Source organism: Nicotiana attenuata, chromosome 11 (assembly GCF_001879085.1).
Source record: "Nicotiana attenuata strain UT chromosome 11, NIATTr2, whole genome shotgun sequence".
Classification (NCBI taxonomy): Eukaryota; Viridiplantae; Streptophyta; class Magnoliopsida; order Solanales; family Solanaceae; genus Nicotiana; species Nicotiana attenuata.
Window position 1 is genome coordinate 57,195,042 of NC_031999.1, and position 11,894 is coordinate 57,206,935.

Below are 11,894 nucleotides of genomic sequence, written 5' to 3' on the forward strand. Positions count from 1 at the left end.
CAGATGGGAACACATTGATATGTTTCTGTCTTCATACATATGATGTCTAGTCATTTGTAGAATGGTTAATCAACGGCTCAAACTAGTGAAGAATTGACATACGATTAGTCTACAAGACATATCAAAACTTCACTTTGTTTGGAAATTAGGGCACGAAAGGTCATTGAGAATGTTAATTAAAAAGATTTTTTATCAAACTATTATCTCAATGGAATGTCGCAATTGGCACTAAAACTGAAAGATCCCCCAAGAAAAATAAAAGCATATGACATGAACAGGTCCAAAAAAAAATTCAACTGTACACTTGATAATTGCTGAATTAGTGATACATCTTCAAATTCCTTTTATACACCAAATAAAGGTCAAAGAAATGCAAGAGGAAAAATCTCATGACAAAGCCTCGGTCATAAGTGAACGATGCTTCTGTTGCTGCACATAAAGCTCGCGGAAGATGCTGTATTTGGCATCGTGGTACTTCTTCACTTTTGGGTCTTTAGATGGATACACAACCTGCCATCAACCACATGAAACCCATAAGAACAACAAGGCAAATTGAAAGCTTGAGGGAAGAAGGAGAATATTGGGAAGGGTTACGAGTTTTTTCCAAATTTCTTTCGAATTGGTATGCACAAGGTCTAGTCATATACCGGAGGATAAAACTGCTATAATCTGGTTTCGCAAAGATGTATGGCGCCAAGGAGGGTAGCGGTGAAGGGGGAAGAGGAGGAGATCTTCCATTAGATTATCGGGATGAAGCAAACAAGACAGCCTCTAAGCAAGTAACATGATGGTGCAGTAAAGGACTTTGCGGAACATTTAATCTATCCCAACAAGATCTAGACAGAAGAAACTGACAATAAAAAAAATAGTTCTAAAAAGAATAAAGAAAAAGCTATGATTAAAGGTTCCTCTTCTGTGTAATTAGTCAACTGCTCTTTCTTTTCAAATTAAGCATGTAAATAATGTACGACATTCGCACACACCTGACCAGCAGCATTCATTGCTTTCATGGCCTCACGAACAGTAGAATATTTCTTTGAAGCAACAGCACCAAGAATAGAAGCGCCTAACAGCACAGATTCATTTTCGCGTGGAAGAATGATAGGGTAACCTGCACAAGATATAATACAGCTTGGAATTGATTAACATATCCAAAACACACAGATGGATTATTCAGTACCAAGGTTAAGGCTTCATGCAGATACTGAAAGATAACAAATTGAAAGCTATAACACACCCTTTTCAGCAATTGGGAAGCTCAAGGGAAAGTTTAGGATTCACTACCATCCATAGAAATCTAGCACTTCTTAACTTGGTGTTTCAGGTTATTTCCTTCTATTTCATTTCTTATTGTTCTAGAGGAGGTCCACAAGCGAGGATATGATGCAAGCTTCCAATTTTGTGCTGGCGTCAACAATGAGGTACGAGGATATTAAGCAAGCTTTTTATATTTTTGCTGGCGTCAACAAGGATGGAAGGACAGTGCATTGTACAAATATAGCTGGGCCATGATCCACTTTAAGAACTAGAACAGATACCGAAAAGCACAGAGATACAAGATGCTCTTCTAAACCTAATTGCCAGTTAGCAGCTCCAAGACCACCGGGTACTGTAACTTTAGTGTTCGATTTAAATTTGCTTCAACTAAACTGACTAACTGATTGGGAATGACATATTTAATATTCTCTTGCAATGTAATCATGCACAGAATATATGCATCCACAAACCTGTTCACATATTCATCCACTTCATGTATATTACATAACTCATTGATAAGCAGCATAAGAGAGAGAGAGAGAGAGAGAGAGAGAGAGAGAGAGAGAGAGAGAGAGAGAGAGAGAGAGAGAGAGAGAGAGAGAGAGACCAATAATATCCGCATGTTCTTGAACAAATAGGCGATTCTTTGCAAGTCCACCACAGGCAAGTAGGGTGTCAATCTGAACATGAAGAAACAATATAAGGAAGAAGATCACTTCAAGCAAGGCAGTAAATATTGGTTCAGGTATCAAAATGGAAGGCATGTATACTTTATGCTGAAAGCTCCCAGCATAATAAAAGCAACAACATAGAAGATCAAAGTGATCAATAAGAAATTCTGAAAGACAAACAATCCATTACTAGGTTCTTTATCCGCCACATCCTAACCTCCGACCACTGTCACCACAAAATCTTTCCTTTGAATACCAACTATTAACAGTCCAAGTCTTGTCAAAGATGCATATGCTTGCTGCCAAATGTCATATTCATGCGCTACAGAACCAAAAAAGTCAGGAAGAAATCTCATATCCCACCCAATTGTTTAAGCTTCCAAATGAAGGCAGTGATATTAGACCAAGATAGTTATAATTGGCTAGGTATTGACATCATTACAGACTGATAACCATGTGATAACTTTTAAGAAACTTCCTTCATAGCTGCTTCTTTTATACATTAAAATTATCACAAGGCATGAATCTGGAAATGTAATTTTTGGCAACTGCTTTTTTATATCAGAAACTACATAAGCTATCAGAGTACAAAAATGTAAAAGTTTCTAAAAAAGAGAGCAATAGCAATTCCACAGTAAAAGATACATAGTAGTATCAGGATATGAGTCCTTACCTTGTGTCCATTAGCATTGCAGTGCTCTACTATATGGCGGGTTCCATATGCAATGCCCTGTACTGTCGCAAGGTAGAGAAGTGCCAGCTGCTTTTCACTAGTGTCAAGTGTTAAACCAGAAATCATCCCTTTCGACTTCGGGTCTGCAATTGGGGACCTGAATAGAAATTTTGCGTGTATTTTAGAGCAGATAGTTAGGGAATCGAGGTGAAAAACTTAAGAACAATTCTTCATCACTATACCTGTTACCATGAAAATCTGGGAGGATATGCAAATCCTTAGTCAATGCAGATATAAATTGCGATCCCTCATCTTGCTTCATTGATTCCAATATCTCATTCAACAAGTCAAATATTGAGATTCCTAGCAGAGAATAGACTTTAACTGGTAAGCAGGAGGAGCTTTCAACAAAGGAAATAGCAAAAATCACATTGCATGTGAGTTGAAGTGTGTAACTAAGAAGAGAATTTGACAAGGAGCACCACACATATTTTCGTAAATGACACATCAATGTCATCTTACTTCGAGATGCAGCACGATTTGCAAGATGTGGAGATGCAACGTGATTTTCAATAATATAGTCTAGCAATGCACCAGTGGCACTCTGTCCTCCTTCAGCGAGCCAGTATTCAGGCACCATTGCTGAAAATATTGCAAAACCAAAATGACAAAACATCATTTGCTTTGTAACAAAAGCAGTAGCATGTTAGATGTTCTTACATGGAATAAAACTGCTATTGCCAAATTACTTTGGAATCTAAGCATGAAAAAAGACAAACTCTGGATACAATGAGTACACATTTATTATATAAAAGGTAGGCACATTGAGGAGGTATATCCTAAGCAAGCTTCATGGGTGATTCAAAAAGTGTTTAAAGCCAAGAAGTACTTTGAGGAAGTAGGGTATGAGCCAGCAGAGATTAATACCTTGGTAACTTTTTCCATAAGGAGAAAGTATCATAAATTGCTTGGTGAGTTTCAGAAGGTGTCCTAGAGGAGGATCATATGCAACAATATTGGTGCTCCTAAATGGACTTTTATACTAAGAATAGCGGCATGGGAAAGATTGCATACCAAAGATAGGTTGGCTAAGTGGGGAATAAGTATTAACCAAGAAAGTTCCTTGTGCTCTTCACAATAAGAGACTACCTCTCATTTATTCTTTCAATGTCCATTTTCTGCAAATATATGGAGCAACATTCTGCAGTGGCAAGGGATTAGAAGACATCCTCTAGGATGGCGAAAAGAACTGCAGTGGATGATGACCAATTGCAAAGGGAAAACTGCCCGCAATCATATACTCAGAATGGCTAGCTGGCACTGTGTATCATCTTTGGAAAGAAAGAAATCTGAGAATTTCCAGGGAAAAAGCAGGAGTACTGAGCATATCATCAAAACTATTGTAGGAGATCTTCTATCGGGGCCAGTCAAAACCTACGATAAAGAAGAAGTTGCAAACCCTGAATTTTTATCCTACTTAGTGTTTAGCCAGGGCCTGGAGTTAAGGAGAGAAAGTTGTGTTCTGCAGAAACTGTAATGTAGTTCAGCCTTTTTTTTTCGTTGCAATACTTCCAGTTGGATAATATTTTCCAAAAAAAAAAAAAAAATAAAAGCAGTAGCATATCAGATAAAAATATGGGAACCCTCCTAGATTAATGCTTCAACTAAATGCAGAACCTAATATGTAATCATAAGTAATTCTTATACAGCTTGTAAGCATTAGTAAGATCATTTCGACTATGCATATGCACGCGACCCCTAAATCTTGATAATTATCTCCGTCCTTAGTTGGAAGAAAGTAGCAGTAAATTTTGATAGTTATCAATTCCACCATTTGTACATAAATAGTTTGAAGAACAGAGGTACATTGCAAAGTGGAGGTGTACCTGACCAGAAAGGTCCCCAAACTCCAGGTATGAATAACTTTGTCCTGGATACAGCCATGTGACATGTGGAAGTACCACATACGAGCACCATACGCCTACTTATAGCATCCTCATCAACTTTCAAAAATACAGCAACACTCCATCGATAAGTAAATCTAGTTGACAATATATGTGAAGATATTTTAATCATTCAACATAGTCCAAAAGATTACTCAATAATAACAACCTATAGATTCAGAATCTGATGCAGGCACACTTTCCATTACACCGATACCACCAGCATGAGCATCTATCAGTGCAGTACCTACTGGTGTTCCCGCCATCAAACCCAATTCCTGAAACATAAGCAGCACCTTAGTAAAATTAACTCAAAAGCATGAGGAAAGTAAGGCACTTATAACCGTCAAAATCCACAAAATTAGGAATGAATGTGTCCTTTTTTTGACTTTTGCTAATAATCACGAATTCAAGATGCAATGCGATTCTTATGAATTCTTCACCTTTGCAGCATCCAGTGTTAAACCCGAACCCAATGCATGACCAGGGAATGCTACACTTCGGCCTGCACATTTTTAGTAGAAAATCATGATAAGAATAACTAAGCAGTTCTTAAGATCAAAAGATCTTCCACCAAATGAGCAACATAAATAAATATTGACCCTTTGAGACAATTAGCCTAAACAATCCATATATGAACTAGAAACAGTACAAAACCATAAATAAAAAGATAACAGAAAAAGAGAACAAGAAAAAAAGAAAAGAAAGAATTAATAAATGAAGGAAAAGGATGCTAAGCAGAAACTACCACTGTTTGCCAGGAGGTGCATCAGTAAAATGCTGATGGCAACCTAACGTGAACTGATGCAGATATTTGTTATTTTTCCTTTCTTTTCTTTTTTTACGAGAGAGGACCAACCATTCACTTTATTAATCCTCAACTAATCCCTAATCTTATGAGAGGTGGGCTGTATCTATTCCAGCAACTCAATGCTCAATTCTCAATGACTTTCAAAAGTCGCATATTGTAGCATGACTTCAGATAAGATGATAAATAGAGATTAACAAGTTTGCAACAGAGTTAGTTGCATGAATTTTTCCAGGTCATACATTTCGGTAATTTAGGTGAAGCTTCAAATATACCTATCTTAGCATGATGTCCATCAACAAGATCACCTAAACCAATCTCCTCCCAGAATTCATCATCCCATCCACAAGCTTCCATATCACGGGAATCTTTCTCATTTATCTGCTGCATGTGCGCGTGACCTAGATATGTCCATTTGCAGACGGTGGTGCATAGACTCCTTGTGTCATCTCCTGTTGCTCTAATAAGTTAACAGAATAGATGGAATCACCTTTTCCTGTTTAAAACTCAAAAGCTATGGTTCATGAGCTATTTCTTACTTGTATGTTAACCAATCACTTAGATCCATCCACCTAAATGCCATTGACCAGGATTCTTGGAGATTTTCCTTCACCCACAAGAGCTGTAAAAACAACTTTGTATCAACTAGTAGTAGATAAAGCATATCAGATATGATGATCAAGAAAGTAATTAGAAACTTCAACTTTTCCTTTTTCACTTCATACAGTAGAAGCAAGAAGCGTAAAGATGTCAAGAGCAAGATGTATAAACAACGCACACTCATTCGCCAGCATCCGATTCAGAAGGAAGGTACAGGTGTTTTCTGATACTCATTCACTACAAGGTAAAGAAGGTATGCATGTCCTCATCCCCAATAACGTCAGTCATTCCACAGGATTCCAAAAGTATCATTCAGGACCACAGAAAAGCAAGCGCATGTCAAGGATGGGAACTTTATTCTATTGCTTCTTACTCTCGTACTCCTGCACCTTTTTTCTTGGTAGGTTCAGCAAAGGTGTATGTGGCTCGGGGCTTAAGAGCTTCATACTGAACTAGCACTACCTTGGTCTCCTAATGCTACGCAATTACCAAGATAAGAGGGGTCATCCGAAGTGAAAACGTCTACAACTCACCTGATCATCAAGAATGTAAGCATGTAACTACTTTCGATGTACTGTACTCTATTTGGACATGTTTCATAGGATTCAGCTGATATTGGTAATTTCTGGCATTAAATTATCAGCAAAAAGTACTAATTCAGTATCTGTTAAGTTCCTCCAACCATTTCTTCTCCTTGGTGCTCCCAGGAGAAGAAGAGCAAAAAAATGAAAAGCAAAACGCTACGACGGCTTTTGCTCCAAACCATATGGAAAACAGATTATTAATTATCAGACAGTTAGGTGCAGCATAACACAGACTAGTTTTTTCCTGCCCAAGTTCAATCAGGGAATGCCAACCAGTCTACAGGATCTTATGTTCCTCTTAGGTGGACATCTCTTGGATTTTAAATGAATCTGGATACATTGTTGTTTGATAAAGTGATGGCCTCAAAAAAGCATAAATTTCCTAATCAAACAAGGAGCTTCCTTAAAGCCTACTGAGATGGAACATTTCATAGAATGTGTCAAGAGAAAACTTAGAAGTACGGAAAAATAAGACTTCTCTAATTAGTAGTGTCTACATCTGTTAATTTGAAGAAATTCAATACATGATGAACAGTCAAATGGGATGAGTTCCAAAACGGATCTAGTATAGTGAGATCACATCAATCTGCATATGTAACTCTTATAGCGCAACTAGTGGAGCTATTTATTTAAATTTATAAAGCCAAAAATCTACGGAACCATGGTGCCCTTTTGTTTCACTTATCATCCGTGTTGCACCTCTTAGTTTGAGGTTAAGTTTTTCATTTTTTGACAACTCTTAGAGGACGAGAATTACTCACTTTTCTCCTTTTTATTGGAGCTATAACCATACATATTACTTTACAGAATCAAGAATTTCATTCATGAAAAAGATGACATAAAACAGCAGGCCTCCTATAAGTATATGTACCTTTGGTGGCTCCATCTCGGGGGAAACGCCTCCACCACAGTACTGCAATACAGGTGAGTTAGAGGCATTGATCCTCTCAGCTTGTTTTACAGCCCTATGATCCATCCACACTATGATATTCCTTCTAGTATCACCACTCCATGAAACCGTGACAGGTTCACCCTCAGAATCAACAGCAACTGCACAGAGGAACCAATCCATCCATGTTACTTACTACCATAATTCTGCTCATATACCTCAATCAACACACTGGACAGATTCACTAAGATGCAAATCAGCAGTTAGTGACTGCATACCAAGAGAACAAGTAGCAGCAAACCCCAGTCCCTTAACTTCTTCCTTGGAAACATTTCCGAGGGAACATGCTGTTTTTACAGCAGTGCAGATTGCTAGCCAAATATCAGTCGAGGATTGCTGGATTTGAAGAACCACATAAATGAAATCAGAAACACAAAGAACTGAAAAGGAAGAACAAGCACTAATTCTTTAATAGCAAAGGCAAAACATAGAACAGTTTTCTCATTTATATCTTCTAAAAACATATTACTATCAAGTATCAAGTAATATATTGTAATGTGACACAACCACCAAAGATTGACCAAAAAAGATTGAGGGAAATCAAACATATAGACAAAGAAGAAAAGCATAAAAAAGGAATGTCTATTCTTAAGGTAGTTATCTTTACTTGACAGACCTCAACACAGTCACCGTCTTTCCATATCTGTATTGGGCTACTGGCAGAACCTAGAAGCTTCCCCTCCTCATTAAAGAGACCTGCATTAAATTGAAATCTTAACATTAATTACATATAACCAATCAGCATTTACTATAGCAACGCAAGCTTGACATCATACATAGACCTAAAAGCCAACACAATTTTGTTGCCCAAATATGAAAAGGCTTGTACTTTAGCAGGCTGCCCTCAATTTGTTAACTGTGTCCTGATTAGGAAATACATTAAGGTCCTTACTAGAGAGGCAACTATGAAGAGAATGTTCGGGAGAAAATATGTAACATGGCAATTCATCGTTCATGCACATAGTAGCAGTCATGTTTTGGCAAATAAAACCTCTAATAAGTTACAAATGCTTGCATCTTTAATTTACTGGAAGTGACAAAGAAGAGTTGACAAAAAGCATAAAAGAATATGGATTAGAAGAATATAACTTAACAACACAGGGGTCTCTTTGTGCATTCTAAAGCCATCATAAGAAGAGCTTTCTCTTCATATTTTTTCTTCATTGGTTAACATCTTTCAAAGGGTTTCTGCACTTTTTGCTTCTGATGAACATCTATTTTCCATTTAACATTTAGGCTGACTGCAACTAAAGGTCTACAAGTAGATTGTACTTGTAAGGATGATACCACCTCCCACTCTTTGTTGAAGAAAAGAACTACAATAGCTCATGAACAAGATTAAAGCTTAAGATTATTTCTATAATTTTTTTTATAATTATTGTAGATTAAGAAACATATTTGTATATAGAGATAATAACATCAAGCAGCATCAGGTTACTGCAAGATTGAAGCTCAAACTCCTGAAATACTAAATTCACTAACTGAAGTTCTAGATATACAACTACAACAACAACCACCCAGTGAGTTCCCACAAGTGGGTCTGGGGAGGGTAGAGTGTACGCAGACCTTACCCCTACCACGGAGGGTAGAGTGTACCTAGATATACATACACTTTATTAAAGTTTTTCAGCGTGGCATGACCTATGACACGTCTGTCAACTTCTTCATCAATCATTATTCACTAGTAACCTATCACCAAATAAAGTGTCTGGTCAATGCAATGTCAACTAGTACATGAATGACCAGTTCGATAAAGTAGGCCGTAGAACTTCTCCTAGCAAAGAATTTTTTTTTCTGCAAATTCTCTCCAACATAAACTATATTTTTATTGAGAGCACCATTTATTCATCTGAAACAAACAAAAAGAAGAAAGCAGAAAGTTTTTTCAAATCATGTTGACCAAATTCCCAGCTGCATTGTGCGTTTACCACCTCTCTCTTCCTAGGGGCTACTTGAAGAGCATGAACAAAAACTTTTCAAACCAATAATGAATGCCATAATGTGACGCTAGCTCATGCATACAGATTGCATGATCCCCGCCAAATCGACACCAACTCTATATGCACTAACGACACAGTGCGAAAGACTCTAGAATTCAAGTCCCGGTATATTTTGGATGAAACAATCCTACAAAAACAGTACAAATGCCCAAACCAATCATCTTTCCATTGAACAAGTGTGAGACCCAGGTAAGACTGGAAATAGAATCACTATTCTCATCCAACGTACAGAAACATAATACACTTGCCTCGCATATCATTCAAATTTCCAGTAGCTGCAACACAAACTGCTGAACTCAAAGCTAAGTTACGATGAACACAAAAAAGATTCATAACCCATCCTAAAACCTATAATACCAATCAGAATTGCTTATACCATCCAGCAGCATACTCATCACTCAGGGGCGGAACTACCTATTGGGAAGGGGTTTCAATTGAATCCCTTTCACTGAATAGTTATACTATGCAAATAGAATAAAAACAATTTCTTTTATTTATTTCTAAGCTTTTGAAACTCCTTAATATAAGAGAAACTTCCAGTGTAGTGTTAAAGGTAAAGGGGATTCAAGATTACTTTAGGTTATAGGTTCAAATAACATGTATGACATTATTGTATTTTTTTTAATCCCCTTGCTAGAATTCCTGGCTCCGCCATTGCCATCACTAACATCAAAATATCGACTTGAATAAACAATCACAAATGAATAAATATTAAGCATATGTTCACAAACTCAATGAATATTTCACCACAACCAATTTCAAAACATAGCAACACCAATCATAATCAACTTCATCCCACCAATAATGAAAAATAAAACCAAAAATTAGCCATTAACCCGAGGTCAAAAAAAAATGATTTTTTCACCATAATCATTCTCGAACCCCCAAAAAAAACAAAATAAAGTGACACCAACAAGTGCATTACCAAATTTGGGTGCATTTTTTCATTAACAAATGTCTCCGCCTGTATGAACTTGCTCACATTGCCGGTCCCAAGTGAATATAAAGGAGGAGGATTAGGCCAGTAACCAATTCATGAAATGAATCCTCATAGCCAATGAGGATTCATGTACCTGACACAACTTGTTTACGACTAAGCCATTGTTGTTGTTTTTCATTACGAAATGCACACAAATTGATGAATATAAGCAAAAGTTACTGTCAGCACAAAAAAGCCATGATTTTTTCACCATAACCAATCTCAAAACCCAAAATAACCAATCACAATTAAGTCATATCAACAAGCACTAAACTTGCATACTTCAAGAGGCGGAGCTAGATCATTAGTCACGGGCCCAGTAACTTTTGCTTAGACCATATATTGCAAACCCAGTAACTAAGATTAGCTATGAGTTCAAAGCAATAAGTCAACTAGTCAAGGTCTACACAAAAATCCCATTATTTTATCACCATAACCAATCTCAAAAACCAAAAAAAAAAAAATCACAATTAACTCATACCCACAAGCAATAAACTAAAATACTTCAACAATTATTATTAAAAAATAAAAAAAAAAGAACCTAACCTGCACGAGCACTACCAGTACCAACATCAACACCAAGGAACACGGAACGAAGATGCTTAGGAGGGGCAGTTGTGGTCATTTCAACGGCGGAATTAGGAAATGAATTAAAGCGGTTAAAATAGAAGTGGCGGTTGTGGTTTTGATAGGAGTTGGCAAGTAGTGGTGTTGTTGGGGTATCGGTCATGGATTTTCTTGATTCTAACTTTTTCTCCCTATTTTCTTTGTAATAATCCATTTTTGTCCCCTTTTTTCCTATTTTTTGTTAATTTTGTTGTACTCAAGATAATACTGCCAGAGTGTCAAGATCTGGAAAAATTACTGGTTTTTTTAAAAGGGTGATGACAAGAAGAAGAAGATGATGATGATGAGTGTATCTAATAAATCAGATTAATCTCAATCTTTCTTCTATAATTTAGTTGTGTCCTTTTTTGGTTAATCATTTTGTATTTTGTGTATTCTTGTTTGAGAATACAAAATTGTATTCTATTAATAAAATACTAATTAATTTAATATTCTATTAATAAAGTATTTTTTTAAAATAACCTGAAATTAGTATTTTATTTGAAGTTTTTATTTATTAATTTCAAATAAAGATAAATTTTATACATTCGGGTGTTGGAAAAATAATAAGTCTTAATTATTTAGCATTCAGATATTAATACATATTTTAATATTCAGATCTAGAAGTTTTAATCTTAATGTACATCAAGTTTGGTAACTTCACAGATGCTTCAGGTTTACAAGCTAATATGTCAAAGAGTGCTATATATTTTGGTGGAGTAGCAAACCCTCTTAGGCAGGATATTAAGCAACTGCTGGGATATTTAGGGATCCCACTGGCTACAAGGAAGCTAAAGATGTTAGAATGGCAATCATTAATATCC

General features: G+C 36.5%; 1 protein-coding gene across 1 annotated transcript; it reads right to left on the bottom strand.

The window, feature by feature from the left end:
• LOC109234601 (FGGY carbohydrate kinase domain-containing protein) lies at positions 236-11,389 on the bottom strand. The gene is made up of 15 exons (XM_019400652.1): positions 11,011-11,389; positions 8,102-8,181; positions 7,704-7,821; positions 7,408-7,586; positions 5,892-5,974; positions 5,628-5,812; positions 4,988-5,049; positions 4,714-4,822; positions 4,488-4,604; positions 3,124-3,243; positions 2,844-2,964; positions 2,602-2,758; positions 1,865-1,937; positions 984-1,111; positions 236-510 (listed from the first exon to the last, which is right to left on the bottom strand). The coding sequence occupies exons 1-15, from the start codon at positions 11,243-11,245 to the stop codon at positions 388-390; spliced, it is 1,890 nt and encodes a 629-aa protein (XP_019256197.1). The 5' UTR covers positions 11,246-11,389; the 3' UTR covers positions 236-387.

What these genes read in the sequence shown, in the direction of transcription:
- LOC109234601 (XM_019400652.1), bottom strand. Translation starts at nt 11,245, where the DNA reads ATGGATTATTACAAAGAAAATAGGGAGAAAAAGTTAGAATCAAGAAAA. An exon ending in CCAGATTTTCATGGTAACAG is followed by an intron (nt 2,759 to 2,843) that starts GTATAGTGATGA and finishes ATTTCTATTCAG; the next exon opens with GTCCCCAATTGCAGACCCGA. An exon ending in AGAACATGCGGATATTATTG is followed by an intron (nt 1,112 to 1,864) that starts GTCTCTCTCTCT and finishes TATCTTGTGCAG; the next exon opens with GTTACCCTATCATTCTTCCA.